This window comes from Pestalotiopsis fici (genome assembly GCF_000516985.1).
Source record: "Pestalotiopsis fici W106-1 unplaced genomic scaffold PFICI_Scf_7, whole genome shotgun sequence".
Lineage (NCBI taxonomy): Eukaryota > Fungi > Ascomycota > Sordariomycetes > Amphisphaeriales > Sporocadaceae > Pestalotiopsis > Pestalotiopsis fici.
Window position 1 is genome coordinate 946379 of NW_006917097.1, and position 19225 is coordinate 965603.

The window sequence follows — 19225 nt, forward strand, 5'->3', positions numbered from 1 at the left end:
AACTCTATCAAAGGGAAGAAGGATGGTTCTTGATGGACAATCCTCCTGAACAAATGTGTTAATGTTGGTACCAGATATCTATCTCATGACCCAAAGGCCTCCCAATATGGCCGTTCAGCTTCTCATGCTTCCATTTAGAGAAGACTTGGACGCCTGTCAGCCTTGCACGGAGACGAGAGCCATTATGGGAGCATGTATGCCCAAGCCCACCGTAAAAGAGGGAGCGTTTATCCCCAAATGGCGGCGAATGTTACAATATTTACTTGGTAGCTTGCATGAGCTGAACAACCCTGGTCTCATTCCGCTCTCCATCTCGGCAGGGTAGAAATGCCTATGAACTTGCCAAGCCCATCACGTCCTAGCGGGAAATGGGGCTAGGTGGAAATCATAATCGGAATTGTTTCCGGAGGACGAGTTGCAGTGGTGACAGGTCTGGTTGCGTATTCAAATTATGGATCCTATGCTTTGGACCGATATCTCAGAGGTATATTGTCCAAAGAGGAAGTGGTCAAAAGGTCATTCCTCTTTAGAATTAGCTATTACTGAGTAATTTCTTGACAGCCCATTTGACTGAAAAGCTTCTAATGTCTTCGTAATGCTGGCCGACACCGACGAACAGGACGGGCACATTCGTTGCGTGAACGATACTGACTATAGTGCCAACCATGTCCCCCACAGTGTCGCATTTGGAAATGATGAACCCATCAAGACTCCTGCCTTGGCCAAAGGATGCATTAAAGTTTTGTGCTTGCGCAACGGAATCGTTTCCAACAAGTGCCTGTATAAAGTGTTAAAAGACATTGAACAAGCCGTAATCATTGCATGATTGCTTACCTCTCCAACCATGAGAATTTTGTCAGGGTTGGCAAACTTGGCAAACTTTTCCAGATTGGACATGAGTCTCTGGTCATTGTGCCGTCTTCCGGCTGTGTCGACCAAGACAACGTCAAAGCCCTCGTTGGCAGCAGTGCGAACGGCGTCCCTGGCCACGGTAGCGGCATCACCGCCGTAGCCCTTTTCGAATAGTTCCACCTGGCCACCCTCTCGTTTCGTGAGCTCCTTCAAGTTCCTGACGTGGACCTTGAGCTGCTCTACAGCACCCGAACGGAAAGTGTCGCCTGCAACGACCAAGACTTTATATTTGTTCTCCAACAAGAAGAAGCAAATCTTGGACAGATTCGTCGACTTTCCAACTCCGTTTACACCAACGACGGATATGACGTAGGGTCGTGCCTTGGTGCCAGACAGTGCTGAAGGTCGAGTAACGGCGTCAACTTCACGAAGCAAGTCCAGCGATGAAGTCGGGGTGAGCATCTTGGTCAGAGATGCCTCCATGGCCTTGGCGATGCGCGTATCAATGGACTCGAAACTGCCAGTCTTGAGACCCAAGAGCTCATGTTCAACGCTGTCACGGAGACGAACTGCAGCCTCGGGCGCCACGTTCTTCTTGATGAGGTGATCCTTCATACCATCCATTGGCTTCTTCAGGTCCTCTTTTGTAAGCGTCTTGCCGCCGACCACATTGCGGAACAGGCCGCTGATGGAGCTGAAGCCTGCGCCAACCAGACCGCCGCTGGACTGCGTTTCCGACTTTGACTGTGCCGATGCAAGAATCTCATTGACTTCATCGTCGAGATCCTTGAGAACAAATTGCCCCTTGGAAGTCTTTGTGCCCCATGTAGACGAGTCGATGCCTTCTATTGCGGAAGAACGGCCTTCGGCCTCGCTCTCGCTCGCTGGCCCATTGGCAGTGGCAGAATAGTCCAGCTGCACATCATCCTCCTCGCTGGCAAACCCGTCGGCATTCCACTTGCGCCCCTTTTTCGGTGCCTTTTTGGCTTTTCTGTTGGGGCCCTCATCGCCGGATGATGCGGGAGCAGAATTGTTTTGCATCTTCTTGGCTCTTCGCGACATTTTTCCAAGCGGGCCACCCTTTCCTACAACTAGATGGCTGGTGCCGGGCGTGGATGGTCGCGAATTCGAGGGGGTTACGGCAGGAGATGAGTCAATTGTGGATGCGATCGGTTGCGCCGCATCTTGAGCTCGGGTCCGGTGCTTGATGCCAGGAGGGAGCGGTGGCTCATCGCCCACATGGCCAGATGTGTTCTCATCCTCCGAGGTGAGCGCACCTGCAGCTATGTATCCATTCTTTGATGCCGGGCCAGACTCGAGCTGTCGCATTTGTTGGTCAAAGTACTCGTCAAACTTGTGGCAATGGACAAGAGTGGTGTTTGGTTTCTTGAGCTGATCGCCGTAGAGATCCACGAAGATGGTCTTGAGATTATCGACGAGCTTGTCAATCCAAGACAAGTGTAGAAGCGATCGATATACAGCCTAGAGAATGTTGGGTTAATAAGAGGTGCGATTCAGAGGGTGGTTGCGACCAAGAGTACATACGACGAATATGACGCCGATTTCCTTGGACAAGGTCCATTTTAACGTGTGTTGATCTGCCTTGTACGGAGGATTGCTGGCGGTCGGTAAATCGTCCTTTGCTCCAGCAACTGCACCCTTCTCCTCGATGAATACGTCGGTGATGAAGTTGTTGATTATGGAGGGGTTGACGGTGCCGTAGGACCGCGACCAGAGCACGACCCCAGAAGTGGTCAAAATCTCGAATGTGTCCAACATGGCAGCCGAGAAGCCAGTGGCAGTTGGCTGTAAGAGGAATCGAATACAAGGCAGCAAGCTCCCAAAGCTGTGTAGAAAGGAATGCACAAGGAGGCAGCCACTCTTTTTTTCTTTCCAGGAGAATGAAGTTCTCTCTTGTAGATCTGTTCAGAAAGGAGCACCAGTCCAGGCCCCAACGACGTTATCGGAGACAGGTACGTACAGGTAGGTACTGGGGGGCGATAGCTATAATCCGGGATGTCCGTTGTTGCGCATTCCGACTCGGGGAGCCCTCAATTCTGGACCTCTGGGCGGGTCAAGGTTCACTTTTCAGCACACCATTACGTTACCCAGACTGTGCGATCCTAGCTGCCGTCCAGTAGCACTGACCAGTGACCAGCCAGCCGGGGAGCCGCCCATCTCGTTATTTTAGGCTTGGGGGGATTTTGTCTGTACCTCAACGTACCTTGACCCCCGTAGTGCAACTCCGAAGCTCTAGCAGCACGAGTCTTAACACTAGCGCCAGCAGACAGGGGATTGGACAGCTCGCTGATTGCACTGGACTGCACTTACTGCGGCCTGGCGGTCCAACAAAACACATCACCAAGTTCCAATTCACACATTGTCGGAGCTTTTCTTTGCGAACGTCGATAGTCCTCAACCCAACGCCACAGCAGCCAACTGCCCACAGAGCAACCCAGCACACACTCTACAGTCCACACCCTCATTCCTCGATTGCTTCTTGCAAAGGCACCGCCGCCACGATGCAGCGCCAAAACTACGGCCCCTCGCCGCCGCTCCATCACCCAGTACCGCAGCACGTCTCAACAGTACCCCAGCTGAGATCTCCTCCGCCGCCAACCTCGTCGCAACCGCAAACACAGGGAGCTTATGGCAATCCCTATCAGCAGGGCCAGCCGGGCCCCCAAGGCGCGACCGGAGCCAATGCGTTTGGGCAGTACGGCAACTTTATGAACGATCCTACTGCGCAAATAGCTGCATCTATGGGTCAGAATGCCTTTAAGCAGGGCCAAGAATACTTTGAGCAAAATGTCGGTGGAAATATCACTGGATATCGAGAAGAGCTTCACTAGCTAACCAGTCAAATAGGTCAACCGTTGGTTTAGCATGTCCTCGCTCAAGCACTACTTCAATGTTTCAAACTCCTACGTTGTGAACAAGCTGTTCCTGGTTCTCTTCCCTTGGCGTCACAAGCCATGGTCGCGCAAGCAGGCCATTGGGCCCAGTGGCCAAGAGGGCTGGTACCTGCCACCGAGAGACGACATCAACAGCCCGGACATGTACATTCCTGGTAGGTTTAAAGCAGGTTGTTCTGGGAGACGAGCGACTCTAACATGGTATTAGTGATGGCTGTTGTGACGTATATCCTCCTCTCGACGCTCTTGGCCGGTCTTCGGGGCGAATTCGACCCCCAACTCCTCGGAGCGACTGCGGCCCTGGCGGCCCTCGTCGTCGTGCTCGAGATTGCCTTTTTGAGGCTCGGCTGCTATTTCCTTAGCATCTCGGAACGATCCCAGCTGCTTGACCTGGTCGCGTACTCTGGCTACAAGTTTGTTGGAGTCATTGTTACGGTAGCCACTGCTCAAATCATCAATGGAGGCAATGGCACGGGCGGTCTGATTGGTTGGTCGGTTTTCATTTATACCTTTATGGCCAATTCCCTCTTCTTGGTAAGTTTTCCGATCGAAACAGCAGCGGGCGACTGGTAATGGTTCTGACTTTGTATAGATGCGATCGTTGAGATATGTCCTACTTCCCGAGAACTCCAGTGATCCCCGCATGCAGACCGAGTCACGAACGAAGCGCAACCAGCGCACCCAATTCCTATTTGGATATTCCTACCTGGTGCAGTTCTTTCTCATGTGGATCCTCACCAGACCATGAGTTTTTATTCATACGAATGATGGCAAGGACCGTTGATATACATGGTTTGAGCATGGAGTTTGGGGGGCACAAAGGTGCACATGAATAGACCTGATGTCGGGGCAAAATACGGAGATGGCCATGTATTATTGTGTATTTGATACTGGGATGCAAGGTTCAGCACCAAAGATCGAATAGAGTGAAACAACACACTGGGAAAAAGAAAAGCCGGAAAAAAGATCAAAATGCATTGCAATGAGTCAATTATACTTCAGGATTCTAATTACTGGATTTCTACAAGTACCTGAAATTCTCTATACTGCATGATTTTGTGCTATCCGCATGCGTGGCCTATTCTGAATTGATTGGTAATACCGCCAAGACACCTTCCTAAGCTGTCACGGTTGACGCGATCATGGCACAAGTCGCACATGTGTTCTTTGATTGTATATCATTGTGACAGCCCTTGTTTGCCTTGGGTCACATTCGATAATCTTGGGCATTCAATCAGGTCGCTCATCAAGGACAAAAGGCCACTTCAAACCAAAGAATACACTGGCACGTCATCAATTAGATGAGCCGCCTTGGGCCAACCACAAGCTTGGGCTACATTACGTTACAAGGGTCCGAACTAACAAGGTATGTAAAGTAGCACCCAAGCGCAAGTTTGGCGGGCGTGTCAAGACTCACAAGCTTGGGCAAAACGAAACCTCGCTTCCTACCTACCTACCTACCTACCTACCTACCTACCTACCTACATTACCTACCCAGCTCTAGGCAACGCTCACCAAAGAAAATACTGCGTGATCTGTTCTTTTGGGAATATAAGTGCATCACGACCTTTTTCATTACCTGGGCTTTTGCTTCACTATCTCAAACGAGTCGTCGATAATAAGAAGCTACAGTCTAGGACTATTTGTCATCATGGTCTTCGAGCTTCCGCCCATCGAGGTTGCGTCCATACAGTCTGCCGTCTTGGCCGCAACCTCCAATCTGTTGGCCCAGGTCATTACTTCTTTTCGCCACGAGGTATGTGAGCAAGTAGTGTATGGCAAGGTCAACGTGCACAGAGAGAGAGAGGCATGGATGGGTGCTCATATGCTGTGGGCTCGATTCGCTGACGCACTTGTTTCTTTAGACACCGCTGGTTATTGATTGGGTTCCAATCTTTCAGTTCTTTGTCTTCAACTATCTAAACACACATCCAAACGTGCTATGGTATGCTTGAGAAATCGTCATGTTTCTCACTGTATCTCTTTGCCTCGATGACGCAGGCATTGAAAGCTTAATCTGCAGTGTCTAGCAGATTCAGTCTGGTACTTTTATGAAGCACTATCTGGACATGACTAACCCTTCCCCCTAGGCAAGAATTCCTAGAGTCGACCTGGCCAGCGTACCACGCAGCGCCAACTGCCGAGGCCGTGGCGTCGGCTTCCAAGGGCGACGACAAGGAACTGGAAAAGGAAGAGCAGGAGGGCAAGCTGGTGGAGCCCAAGCTCAACCTGCGCAACACGGCCATGAAGATGCTGCTGGACCAGACTGTCGGTGCCGCCTTCAACACGGTCGTCTTTAGCCTCTTTATCCACGGTGTGCAGCAGGCCATGCCGCGTCCGCTCGGCGCCCCCCTCAGCACCCCCGATCAGAGTGTCAACTACCTGCTCGCTCTCGCCACGGGCGGTGTCAAGACTAGTCCTGTCAACTGGGATAGCATTCAGGCCAAGATTGCTGCCGAGTTCTGGCCCATGATCTTTGCTGGTCTAAAGTTGTGGCCCCTTGTCAGTTTTATCAATTTTGCATTTGTAAAGAGCATTACTGGTCGCAATCTGCTGGGTAGCTTGGCTGGTGTTGGCTGGAATATCTACTTGAGCTTGGTCGCCAGCCAGTGATCACTGGGGCAGATTGAAGGGAGATGACAGTCTTGATTATGCAATGGGCATCATGACCAATATGGCTTCAATGCGAGCCTTTGTCTTTTGGGAGGAACTGGGGCAGTCATCTGTATCTTACTACAAGAGTAAGGGAGAAAAGGGTGGGCATTACGGAATATAGATTTGGACGATTCTAGACGGTTGCAGTAGGCAGACATGTTAAATGACAATCAAACATTCACGAAATAAACAACGAGTTGTCATAGAGTCGGACGAAAAAAATTGAAAGAAGAGAATGAAGGTAATTGATGAGATACTGATGAATAAAATGCAAAAAAGTGTCCACGGCCAGGATCGAACTGGCGACCCATGCATATCTCTCATATTACGAAGGATATAAGAACATAGTGCTAACCGCTACACCACGCGGACGCTGTTGTTTTGCCGAATCCTGAGATTAGCGTTGGCATCGTTTGTGCTTATTACAGGCTAAGCGACGTTGAGAGAGCTGTCCCCACACCTGTAAATCCCCGAAACTTCCGCAACGTTGGATTTTGGCGGCAATCCATCAGACGAATTGACGCTTTCAGTAATGTTTAACAAGAGGTTGAATGGCGTTTTCGCTTCTGCATTGTCTGGTACCTTGCATGTCGGAATGACTATCCAATAATCAACCTTTCCAAGGGGTGCCAGTAAATGGATTGCAATACAAAGACAACCATGTTGGTGAGATGGAGTATGAAATGCAAGTGAAAAAGGACAGAAAATAATCATGGACCTTTTGTCAACTAAATTTTTTCTTCTTTGTCTCCTTCCTTATTTCTTTCTTTTTTTTTTTTTTTTTTTTTTTTCCTCTTTAGCGCACTGACTCGCGGTAAAGCCAGCCGGGCAGCCCCTTTTTAGTGCCCATGTGCGACCCAGGTCAAATCTTATAATCATTGCTTGAATTGTTGCGAGGAAGTTGCCAATTAATAAAACGAGTGCGACTTGATATTGCGTGATCTGCTTTCAATAGAGTCTTTTTTCCGAGAGACAGGAATATAGCTTTGTTCAACTCGCTTGCATCACTCTCCTACGAGGCGAATGCACTCTGATTAATATTAGATTCGCACCTGTTCCATGGCACATGCCCGAATTTGCATTTCTCCTACGCCGATATCTTGGAAGGTGAATGGTGTATAAAGAACAATTATTATTGCTCCGTTGCACATTATATCCCTTGGTGTGTATTTCCCGCAGATCTTGAGCTGTTTTGCCTTGGCGGTTCATATACTTTTCAAGCTGCTTTTGTAATACCATCCTCTACGCCTGTGATCAGTCTTGCCAGGATGGGCCGAGATTCGAACAAAAGGTTGAATGATATCATGCTCCTCGCAGAAACAAGGGGGTCATATCTTCATGATATCATCTGGCAGAGCATCCTTTGCACCCACTAATATTCGCATGAATGCAAGGGCTTCTTCGGCTTATGAGCTGCAATGATAGAGTATTCATCTACTTGCCATGCTGGTCTCTACCTCGATCTCTGGGCCACCTTTTCTATGCATTCCCCTTGATTTTTGCAGCTTGATATCATTCTATCGGTATTGTGGGTGAGTTGTCATGTTGACTGGCGGTGTGCTTTAGCTGTACTTATAGGATATACTCTAGCTATTGGCATTAATGCCGAGTATGCAGTCATCAAGTTTGGTTATCTAGGCTTATAAAATGCCACCTAGTTTGAATCAAGAAATGTTGTGGGTATAATGAGACTATCAAACCAAAGTCTAGCTATACAAAAGGGATGACAGGAGCCAACTAGGAGTCGATGCCACAAAAATATACGAGGGCGCCATGATCGACTCCCATTATTGCACAGGTTTATATCCTGGTCAAGGACTATACCATATGACTAGCGCTCGCTGACGCGCTAGGATCACCGCTTGTTGACTGCACCAGAGATGAGCACAGCAATGACAGGTCTGCCAGACGAGTCTTGATTATTGCACCTTGAACTCATGACCCAAGGGGCGCTGCTTGTCAATATGATATCATTCGGACAGCAGAAGTGTATGAACAAGGAAACTAGTAAACTCGAGACGTTGCATTGCTCACTTGGAGGTAAAGTAGGTTGCTGTCTGGTAAGCAATCCTGGCAGTACCTAACCTAGGTGTATGGCTGGGTAAGGTATTAAGTTTGCCAATGTGGCTGAGACAAAATAGAGTCTGGCGGTTGAGGCTCTCTTAGAAACGAGCCACGTGCTAAATCTGAATTGTAGCCAGCCCTTTTATGAGATCCAGTCCGATGCAATGCATTGACGGCATTCTCCCTCATCTACCTTGAGAACAGCAAACCGGTAATAATTGGTTCACACTAGTATTCCGTACCTACACATTCCATACCTACAAATTACAACGGCTTGCAAATTGGACACGATTAAACAAAAGCAAAATCTAGTGAAGTGGATCCGGTGTACAAGTGGAATTTATCCGTCCACATGTATCATCTCTCATGTCTTGTTGATTTCTGTAAAAGTATCTCGGTCATCTTTGTCCGGAGGCATTTGACGGGGTTGCATGTCTTGTCCTACGATACGTACTGGACATGTGGCTACAAGCCAGGGTCTTGTAATGGTGGTGTCCCCGCATGACAAAGACATGCTTTCCCCGAAAATGGCTATTGGAGCAGACGACGGGAATTTTTTCTGGGACCGATTCATTGACGGTACGTGTTATGTCGGCATGTGCAACCCCCCAAAGAGTACGTCTGGCAAGAGTTCTGTCGGTGCAACATGATAGTACAGTAGAATGTCTTCCCAAGGAGTGATTGAGCAGCAAATCAGACTCAAAACGCTGGGCATGGCATACTATACTTGGCGAAAGCACTATTATTTCTGGGGAATGGACAGATCATTGCACAGTTATTTTAATGTTACATTGCCCATAATAAGCTCGTGGTATTGGTGTACGTGCCACTTTTTGAGTGTGGATCTTTGGAAAGCTCGCGAACAATCCATGCGCTCAGTCCAGGAACAGACGGCGTCCAAAAAAGAAGTTGGGCTTGGTGGCACAGAGGCGACGATAGTATGTCAGCAGCGTGTATACATGACACGCAGCATACAGAGCGGCAAAATGAGAGAATGACTCAAGACTTTTTTCTGTACACGTAGTGACTAGTATTGAGCAGGCGTTAGTAGGCAGTAGTAGGCAGTAACGGCGAAAGAAGGAAAAAAAACCACTTGGCAGTCTGGTATTAAGCTTAAAAGTGGCAAGTAAAGTACCTAGACTCTAGACACAGTATGCAACTCCAGCGAGGTCCTCCGGGCATTGAGGCAAGCTGGCACTGGCACTGGCAATTAATTGCAGGGCTGATTGCTTGATAGAAATAATGGATGCTGATGGAACAAGGTGAATTGCATACATTAGTATGCTACTCTGGCAAATAGTACATACCAGCATGGCAACTGGGGACCTTGCCTCCTTCCGGGGTATTCTAAAAGTATCCTCGGTGGCCGCGATGGCGCAAAAACTGGCTTCTAGAGTACCGGAGAACTACAAGGATTCAGGGGTGCAACAAGCTACTATGGCCCGTGCGTCGGGTCCCCCAAAAAATCGAGCTAGGTTAGTTTAGCTGTGATGTGGCCTTATGAATTATCTGTTCTTTAGGAGAGAGGCATAGCTTGAAGCGCTCTACCAGGGACATACATAAGAAATCTTTCTACACTTGCGGCTGCTTCTTCTGCTCTTCCTTTTTTTTTTCCCCATTCACATACTTCCGCCTTAATTGCGCGACGACAAGCAAACGACGACGATCCATCACCTGTAGTGGTGTTGTCTGTCTAGAGCATCTGCTTCTTTCCATCACTTTACTTTTCCCTCTCTTTTCCCACGCCCTGCTTGTTTGCCAATTGATTGATTCTTTTCGTCTTCTTCACCCTTTCCACACAGCCGCCATGGCTCGACGATCTCAGAGTTCGTGGGCCTTGAGCTTTGGCTTGATCGCCTGGATCGGCCTGCTCTTCTGCGCCCCTCTCTTTTTCGCCTCGTCTGCTCGTGCCGACGATGTCTCGGAATATGGAACTGTTATCGGTATTGTAAGTCAAAACGTGGCCTCTAGCTCTATTGAGCTTGTAGAGTTCCCGTCCGCCATGAAAACACCTGCTAACCTCGCCGTTCCCTACAGGATTTGGGCACAACCTACTCCTGCGTTGGTGTAATGCAAAAGGGCAAGGTTGAGATTCTCGTCAACGACCAAGGAAACCGAATTACCCCATCATACGTCGCCTTTACCGAGGACGAGAGATTGGTCGGAGATGCCGCCAAGCAACAAGCCGCGGCCAACCCCACCAACACCATCTACGACATCAAGTGAGTAAACCTGAGAGAGACTCAATTCTAGTTGGGCAGTCTGGATATTGAGGACACTTTGCTAACTGTCGTCTTTTCCACCAAATAGGCGTCTGATTGGTCGCAAGTACAACGAAAAGGACCTCCAAAATGACATCAAGCACTTCCCCTTTACCGTCAAGAACAAGGACAACAAGCCTGTTGTTGAGGTCAAGGTCAATGGTGCCGACAAGACCTTTACTCCCGAAGAAATCTCTGCCGTCGTTCTCGGCAAGATGAAGGAGGTTGCCGAGTCTTACCTGGGCAAGAAGGTCACCCACGCCGTTGTTACCGTCCCTGCCTACTTCAACGACGCACAGCGCCAGGCTACCAAGGACGCCGGTATCATTGCCGGTCTCAACGTCCTCCGTATCGTCAACGAGCCCACAGCGGCCGCTATTGCCTACGGTCTTGACAAGACCGACGCTGAGCGCCACATCATTGTCTACGATCTTGGTGGTGGTACCTTTGATGTTTCCCTGCTGTCCATTGACCAGGGTGTTTTCGAGGTCTTGGCTACTGCCGGTGACACCCACCTTGGTGGTGAGGATTTCGACCAGCGCATCATCAACCACTTTGCCAAGTCCTACAACAAGAAGAACAGTGTTGACATTACCAAGGACCTCAAGGCCATGGGTAAGCTCAAGCGCGAGGCCGAAAAGGCCAAGCGTACTCTGTCTTCGCAAATGTCCACCCGTATCGAGATTGAGGCCTTCTTCGAGGGCAATGATTTCTCCGAGACTCTTACCCGCGCCAAGTTCGAGGAGCTCAACATGGACCTCTTCAAGCGCACTCTCAAGCCCGTCAAGCAGGTTCTCGATGACGCCAAGCTCAAGAAGGACGAGATTGACGACATTGTCCTCGTCGGTGGTTCCACTCGCATTCCCAAGGTTCAGGCTCTTCTCGAGGAGTTCTTTGCCGGTAAGAAGGCTAGCAAGGGTATCAACCCCGATGAGGCTGTCGCTTTCGGTGCTGCCGTTCAGGCTGGTGTCCTCTCCAACGAGGAGGGTACCGAGGACATTGTTCTCATGGATGTCAACCCCCTCACTCTTGGTATTGAGACTACCGGTGGTGTCATGACCAAGCTCATTCCCCGCAACACTCCCATCCCTACCCGCAAGAGCCAGATCTTCTCGACTGCTGCCGACAACCAGCCCGTCGTCCTGATCCAGGTCTTTGAGGGTGAGCGTTCCATGACCAAGGACAACAACCTCCTCGGCAAGTTTGAGCTTACCAACATTCCCCCCGCTCCCCGTGGTGTCCCTCAGATTGAGGTCTCCTTTGAGCTCGATGCCAACGGTATCCTCAAGGTTTCCGCTCACGACAAGGGAACTGGCAAGACCGAGTCCATCACCATCACCAACGACAAGGGTCGTCTCACCCAGGAGGAGATTGACCGCATGGTTGCCGAGGCCGAGAAGTACGCCGAGGAGGACAAGGCTACCCGTGAGCGCATTGAGGCTCGCAACGGTCTTGAGAACTATGCTTTCAACCTGAAGAACCAGGTCAATGATGAGGATGGTCTCGGTGGCAAGATTGATGACGAGGACAAGGAGACTGTAAGTTGAACCCCCCATGAACTGCACATGTCATCAAATAACTAATATACTTTTCAGATTCTTGACGCCGTCAAGGAGGCCACTGACTGGCTCGAGGAGAACGCTGGCACCGCCAACGCTGAGGACTTTGAGGAGCAGAAGGAGAAGCTGTCCAACGTCGCCTACCCCATCACCTCCAAGATGTACCAAGGTGCCGGTGGCCCTGGTGCTGAGGATGATGATGACTTTGACCACGATGAGTTGTAAATTTAGGGCATGGCAGGCGCAATAGTTTGTAAAACCTAGATTTCTGTTCTCTAGCATTAAGACATCAAGCATAAGGAAGTAATAATAAAAAAAAAAATAAGAAAGTTCAATCATATGTTTTCTCTACTTGTGATTGTAAGCCTGTTGCGGTTTAACTTTTGATAACACGACACGACACGACTCCAGCCCCAGACGACATGCAGCGTCCGTTGGACAACACTGGTACAATGGTATATTGTATGTTAAACCCAACTGCTTTTCCCCTTCTCGTTGTCAATAGCAAGAGCCCCCAATACGCTCATATTATTAGGTACTATGGCTTATCGAATGTGGCACTGGAGCTTTTTCAAGGTTTGCTTTGGGGAATTGGATCTCACTGACACCAAGTTTGACATTTTCACCATGAATTCAACCCGTCAACATTTTAAATTTTCGCAAGGTTGCAGAATTTCACCAATGTTCCCGCTCGAGATGAACGAGTTCCACAAATGGGACGATATAGGACTCATGCTATTATAAACCAAGGATGCTCAATACGGAAAGGGGTATTCGGTTTTGAAATCAACATTATCCAAGCGCCGTCATCCCACATGTTCAAACGTCACACGACCTAGACGGAATAAAAAAAAAGGCTATACAAGTCCCGATCCGCCCAATGGATCATGATGCCCAAGGTTATGTTCCCAACAAGAAAGTATTGACAACGTTCAACCGCCGATTAGGCCGAAACAGACGCTTATTGCGCTGAGAAATGTGCGGTGTATGCGGGAGGCAAGTCCTCCTAGGCCTTGACCTCGGGCACACCTTCATCCTTGCTCACGGCAACGGGTTCACCATGCTCGCTGTCGAGCGCATTGGGGTTCTTGAGACCCAGCTGACTAGTGTCCCAGCCCTGGCTCTCGAGGTAGGCGCGGAATTCGGCATCTTCCTTGGTAATGGTGTCCTGGTCAATGTGTGGCAGGAAGAAGAGCACCAGGCAGGCCGAGAGAATGCACAGACAGGCCGAGACGTAAAAGGGGTACTGGTACTGCTTGTTATCATCGCCGCCACCGGCCGCAATAATGTAGGGAAAGACATAGGTGCCGACAAAGGCGCCAATCTTGCCCACGGCAGCCGCCACACCATAGTATTGACCGCGGACGCCCGTGGCACAGGTCTTGGCGGCGAGAAGACCAATGTTGTTGCCGGGGCCCAGCTCGCCGAGCGAGAGGAAGATGCCGTAGACGACGGCGAAAGCACCAACGTATTGCGGCAGCGCCAGCTTGGAATAACAGCCGGCCATGATGAAGCCGACAATGGCCTGCAGCCCAACGCCGAGAGCGAGGGTGTAGCGCGGGCCGAGACGATCGCTGATGGGTGCTCCAATCATGGTTCCGGGAATGTAGAATAGGTTGATTACAGTGTTCCAGCCAAAGACTGTCGTGAGGGGGCCGTCGCCGCCGTAAATGTTGTCCAACATTGGGGTCGAGTAGATTCCAAATGCGTACACGGAGAACTATTTCTTGATTAATTTACTGCCTTGACTCTGCAAGTGTTTTTGCAGACTTACGTCGTAGATGAACCAGACCAGCGACACAATAAACAGTCTAAAGCCGTAGTATTTGAACACGAGAGAGTATGGCGTGCGGACGTTTCTCATCGAGTTGCGGCTAAACTCCTCGGGCTCCTTGAGCTTCAGACGCAGGATAAACAGAATGAGCGGGAAAACGACACCGATACCCAGACTGGTACGCCAGATGGTTCCGTAGTGAGTGTTGTGGGCGGCGGCAGCCACGACATCTTGAAGAGACAAAGTCAGCATTGGTTAGAACTTTGCGCTCCATGTTGAAAAGTTGACTTACATGGAACAAAGGCGCCAATCACAAAACCCCAGTCAATCATGGTATTGGTAAAGAGGATAAACCAACGGTTACGCGAACCAGACTTGAGCTCGCCGCTGGATTCGGCACAACTAACACTTCCTGCCGGGTATTCACCTAGAATATTCGTCAGTCGCGACTCGCGGTTGAGGAGGAGGGGTTTGCTTGTGAAGTACCTCCAATACCAATACCAACCTGAAATTCGAGTTAGTATGCAATTGAATACTCAGTGAGCCGCAATCGATTGCGGAAAACTTACAAAGAATCTCCAAGCAGTCAGCATGGAGAACATGCCAAGAGGCTCGCCATGCCAGTAGGACCCGGCAGCCAGAGCCGTAAAGATGATGAGGATAATGGTGGAAGTAATGAGGGATCCGGTCCGCGACCACCGATCTGCTAGAAATCCGAAAAACAGCTGGCCGACGACCTAGACGGTAGGGTTTGGTGTAAGTTGGTGTGATTTTCATGATAAGAAGCGCGCTTGACGTTGAGGACTTTCCGCGCTGTGCTATATGCAAATACTTACAGTACCAGCAAATGCAATAGCTGCAACATTCTGCGCCGCCGAGTTGGAGTACAGGTCACCATACTGGCGGGTCAGCACCGTGCCAACAGAGCTAATAACATTGTTGATGTAGCCGTCGGAAAAGAGACCGGCACCGCAAGCCAGGACGGGCCAGATCGCTTCCCAAAAGGGCTTCTGATCGATCCGGGGGGCGACGGCGTCGGCATCGGTAGGAACTGGTTCCTCGCCCTCGACGGGCTTCTTGCGCCCGAATCCAAAGACCATGGCAAATGTCGGGAAGATGAGAGACAAGCAAAGTTTGAGGGGGAAAAGGCTCGGATCCCAGAATATCGTGAGCCCGAGAGCAAGTAGAGAGTCTGCAGAGGGCAGGTGGCTGTAATTAGGGAACTAGGTTGGGAGTTTGGAGCTGTGTAGTCGGGACTAATAATACATGGCAAGAGACTATAGGATACAATGAGCTAAGATCGCCAAGAGGGAAATATCTCTATAGGAGATTAGGGGACAAGTTGACCAACGCAGGGGCGTACGTGGGAAGGAACTTAATCAAAGAAGGGAGAGGAGGAAAAAAAAGAGAAGAGATCGCGACTGTAGGTAGGCGCGGACGAAGCTTAAAAGGAACGGGAAAGCGAATCTGGAAGGCAGACGGCAGATCCCGACCCAGCAAGCCGCGTGGTAACCATGTGTGTCTTGTTCGTCTACTGCTACATTACATTACAGTATGCGTGGAGTTATGTGTGTAGTATGGTATGTACATGCTCGGGCCGCCTACCTACGGGTCTCGCAGAGGCACACACACACATACTCTGTACAAGAACCATGGGCTTGGTTTCTTGGTCCTTTGCTACATTGGATAATGGGTATGTAGTACACTGTAGGAACATGCCCAGCAGCCCTGTCAGTCACCAATGTGCTGCTACTCTTTACTGCTGCTCACCTGGTCTCCAACATGCAGTAGTCGCTCATCCGCCCTTGGACCCCCAGTTCTTAGTTCCCATTCGGACATGACTGTCTATATGCCTGCGTCTATTGGTCCTGGAGCGGCTGCTATCATGGCGGTACTGGGGGTGCCGGTCGTTTTCCGCTAGGAGGGGCTATCATGGCCGCTATGCCGGGATCTCTCATTTGTTCAAGCAAAGGAACAACATCTCTGATCTTACCACGGAATAGGTACAATATGTTCCCTGTTTGCCTGCAAAGTTGCACGGACAGGACCCAGCTCTTCGGCGATAGATAGGATTCACAGAAAAATGTATCACACGGCACCTACTTTGTCTACTTTCCAGCCCATGGTCCCGTACTACAAAGTCTACCAGGACCATGGCAACGCTACCCTTGCGAGAGAAAGGGCGGGTTTGGGATCAGATAGCCCATGGGACGGACGTGCGACCAGTCGTAACGGCACCAAATCCACGGGGAGCTCAAAAGTTGCAAAACCTCCACTCTCGAGATATGGAGGGGCTTGGGGGAAAGACCCTATCAGAGTCCTGAGAGGTGCCTCGTGCTGCAAAGCTCGGGGCAGTTAGATGAAAGGAATCTCTCTTACTTGTTACTTCCCGCGCCAGCGTGGTGGAAAAGATCAAGGTTTTCATCCCGCTGTCACCCAGTTCTTTCAGGTCAGTCGGCAGAAATCTGAAATCTTGTCTTGACAATCTAGTCGCCGAGGCGTATCAAGAGATGCCCAGGAAAAAATTGGAGGAATGCTGGACGTTTTGGCGATCCCGCGGCCTTGGCAGGAAAAGCATAATCACACACTAAGGCAAGCCAGAGCGCCACGGAATGTCACCCCACTGGCCCTGCCCGAGATTCTCATCAAGCTATTTATTCCCGTCCCAGACGGACAGGAGCACGTGCAAATGATGATATCTACTCTAGGTTGGTAGTTGTTGTCATGCCGTTGATTCTTGTATAATGCAAAGTCAAGCAGGTCGAGTGATGTTACTCATGGCACTTTGGGTCCACGAAAATGTGTGCAAGGGGCCGCCTTTGGTATTTGTGCACCTCGGCCGAAATCCTGAGAGGAATACCATGTATGGCCAAGTATGGAAGAAAAAATAAAATAAAATAAAATAAAAAGACTTGTACGCTTATCTATCAATGAGGACCAAAATGATCATTTGGGAATACTTGATGGGTCTACGAACAAAGCTAAAGGACAACATTACGCGTGTGCAAATCGATAATAACGCAGGCTACGGAATTACCAGCACAAATATTCCCTCGCTTGCGAGAATCTTCTCGACTAATAAGACGACTCGGTTCCATCACACACCTGTTGACCCAGGTAGGCATGGTGGTTTTGAGTTATCGCGTCCTCGCCCCTGTCGTTTAACTTCAACGTTGTACTCCACTATTCCATCTTGCTCCACAGACAAGAGCAAGTCGGGCGACTATTTCGTGCCGTGGGCCGCGAGATGCGAAACGAAGAGACGGACTTGCACCCGACAGGTCACTCGATAACGTGTAGGACGTATATAACAACTTGCAGCAAAAGACTTGTATGGGACTTGATCAGAACAAGAATAATAAAAGGGAGTTGCACTCTTCAAAGTCATGTTGGAAACGACACCTCTGGTTTTGCATAATTACACAATACAAACAACATATTGACATGAACTCTGGTAATATCACTGCCATGTGCCATGTCCACATGTCCCAGCAAGCCGGACCCATGGCAGACATGAGCTTGCCTCCCAGGATCTGTTTCTCCGGGACGAACTTTGACCATTAATTTTCCACTAGCATTTGACAAGTCGGTAAAGCCTAGGCAGTCTTCTTCCACATTGTATAAACACCAATCAAACTGCTAACCGTACCGGCCAAGCCCACGACACCATCGTCAAAGTCAATCCACGAGAGCGCCGAGGCAGGTGTGGTGAAATCGCAGAGATCCGAGATGAGCTGTAGTCTTGCAGCAGCCCGCTCACTAGAATCAAATGTCAGCAGCAGCACTTTTGGCAGAAACAATAGGGGTGTGCGAGTCCAGGAATACGGTCTCTGGGACTACTATACTCACATTCCAATGCGCTTGGCCTCTACAACACCCTCGCCCTCCTTCTTGTCGACCTTGACTTCTCTCTCCCTCAGCCTGTACAGGGTATAGGACTGGGCTGCGATGCTGAACAACAGGCCGAAGGCCCAGAACCTGTAGGCCTCCTTTTGCACATTCTTGGCGCCCTCCCACTTCTTGACGCCCAGCGCATCCAGCACCGTGGCCGTGTCAAAAGTCAGGTATCCGGCGTAGCCGAGCTGTCTGCCGACGGTGGTGTACCGCAGCACCGGGTCAATGGTCTTGGAGTCGGCGGCCACGGCGGCGGCCTTGAGGTGCTCGACGTTCTTGCCGACGCGGAGCAGCTTGCGCGCCAGGCCAAACTGCTTCTTGATGGCTTCAAAGGGTGCAATCTCGGCCTTGGTGCCGTTGGTCCGGAACAGGTACCAAGCGTAGAAGCGAGAAAAGTACTGCAGGGTGCGCATAAGCTTATCGCGGCCCATGGTAGTCGCGATAAACTTGAGGTAGTGGGCCACCGAAGGGTGGTAGATGACTGCGTCGGCGACCATGATGGGCGATTTTTGGTGCTTGTGCCTCTTGTCGCGTGCTGGTGTACGTAGATGTCTTCTTCAGCGGCGGTGATGATCAGCAGCGACAATATTCAATTATCGCGCTGTGCTGAGTCCGAGTTTCGCTCGCGTGGTGAAAATGATACGGGACGTGGGCGGAAACGATAGAGAGAATAGGATCGGAGTCCGAACTCAATATCCCTTGCTGAAGAGGGTAGATAATTGAAAGAAGGAGAGAAAATTCCAACTATCAAACACAAATAAGCCAATCTACGGTCAAAATGGGATCACTTTACAGTCAGACGGGGTCTTGTCTCCAATCCGCCGATTCACATGCCGAGGTCCACCGAGGCACTTGCCAAAGTCATGGCAGTTGGACACGAATGGCTCGCTGACGCGGGAATGCACCGACGAATGTTGCTGCTTTCTTCGGGAGCCAATTCCCCGTTTTGCTAGCGAAAGAATGCGCTAAACAGGCCAGAATCCACAGGGGCTTCCAGTGGGCAAGTGGGTAATCAATGGGAGCTGCAATCCAAAGGTCTGGGGTAAAAACCGGCGACTGGTTTGATCCCATTCCGTCGTGGTCGCGCCGCCCAGGCTATTTGCATAATTCACCATGTTGCACAAGAGCACTTTTATGCAACAACCCAGTCGGATTAACCCACCACGCGACTTGGGCTCCAGATAATTTTGCTAGCAGCAGCCAAGCAAAGCCAGAAGCGCAGCGCATCATCCCGGGGCCAAGCTCAGGAGC

The 19225-nt window shown here is 50.1% G+C and overlaps 6 protein-coding genes across 6 annotated transcripts; 3 read left to right on the forward strand and 3 right to left on the reverse strand.

Annotated features, from left to right (window-relative positions):
- Window positions 1–532: 532 nt before the first annotated feature.
- Window positions 533–2631, reverse strand: PFICI_09923 (uncharacterized protein; the record flags this gene model as incomplete). Its single annotated transcript, XM_007838504.1, has 3 exons — window positions 533–778; window positions 835–2334; window positions 2398–2631. The coding sequence occupies 3 exons, from the start codon at window positions 2629–2631 to the stop codon at window positions 533–535; spliced, it is 1980 nt and encodes a 659-aa protein (XP_007836695.1).
- Window positions 2632–3374: 743 nt separating this feature from the next.
- On the forward strand, window positions 3375–4515 carry PFICI_09924 (uncharacterized protein; the record flags this gene model as incomplete). Its single annotated transcript, XM_007838505.1, has 4 exons — window positions 3375–3662; window positions 3721–3922; window positions 3976–4301; window positions 4360–4515. The coding sequence occupies 4 exons, from the start codon at window positions 3375–3377 to the stop codon at window positions 4513–4515; spliced, it is 972 nt and encodes a 323-aa protein (XP_007836696.1).
- A 903-nt stretch (window positions 4516–5418) lies between these two features.
- Window positions 5419–6380, forward strand: PFICI_09925 (uncharacterized protein; the record flags this gene model as incomplete). The annotated part of the gene is made up of 3 exons (XM_007838506.1): window positions 5419–5523; window positions 5633–5712; window positions 5858–6380. 3 exons carry the CDS (start codon window positions 5419–5421, stop codon window positions 6378–6380), a joined length of 708 nt encoding a protein of 235 aa, XP_007836697.1.
- A 3913-nt stretch (window positions 6381–10293) lies between these two features.
- PFICI_09926 (glucose-regulated protein) lies at window positions 10294–12531 on the forward strand (the record flags this gene model as incomplete). The annotated part of the gene is made up of 4 exons (XM_007838507.1): window positions 10294–10434; window positions 10524–10708; window positions 10797–12285; window positions 12343–12531. 4 exons carry the CDS (start codon window positions 10294–10296, stop codon window positions 12529–12531), a joined length of 2004 nt encoding a protein of 667 aa, XP_007836698.1.
- Window positions 12532–13312: 781 nt separating this feature from the next.
- Window positions 13313–15180, reverse strand: PFICI_09927 (uncharacterized protein; the record flags this gene model as incomplete). Its single annotated transcript, XM_007838508.1, has 6 exons — window positions 13313–14026; window positions 14081–14310; window positions 14373–14507; window positions 14567–14585; window positions 14650–14817; window positions 14917–15180. 6 exons carry the CDS (start codon window positions 15178–15180, stop codon window positions 13313–13315), a joined length of 1530 nt encoding a protein of 509 aa, XP_007836699.1.
- A 2496-nt stretch (window positions 15181–17676) lies between these two features.
- On the reverse strand, window positions 17677–18471 carry PFICI_09928 (uncharacterized protein; the record flags this gene model as incomplete). Its single annotated transcript, XM_007838509.1, has 2 exons — window positions 17677–17839; window positions 17930–18471. 2 exons carry the CDS (start codon window positions 18469–18471, stop codon window positions 17677–17679), a joined length of 705 nt encoding a protein of 234 aa, XP_007836700.1.
- Window positions 18472–19225: the final 754 nt, after the last annotated feature.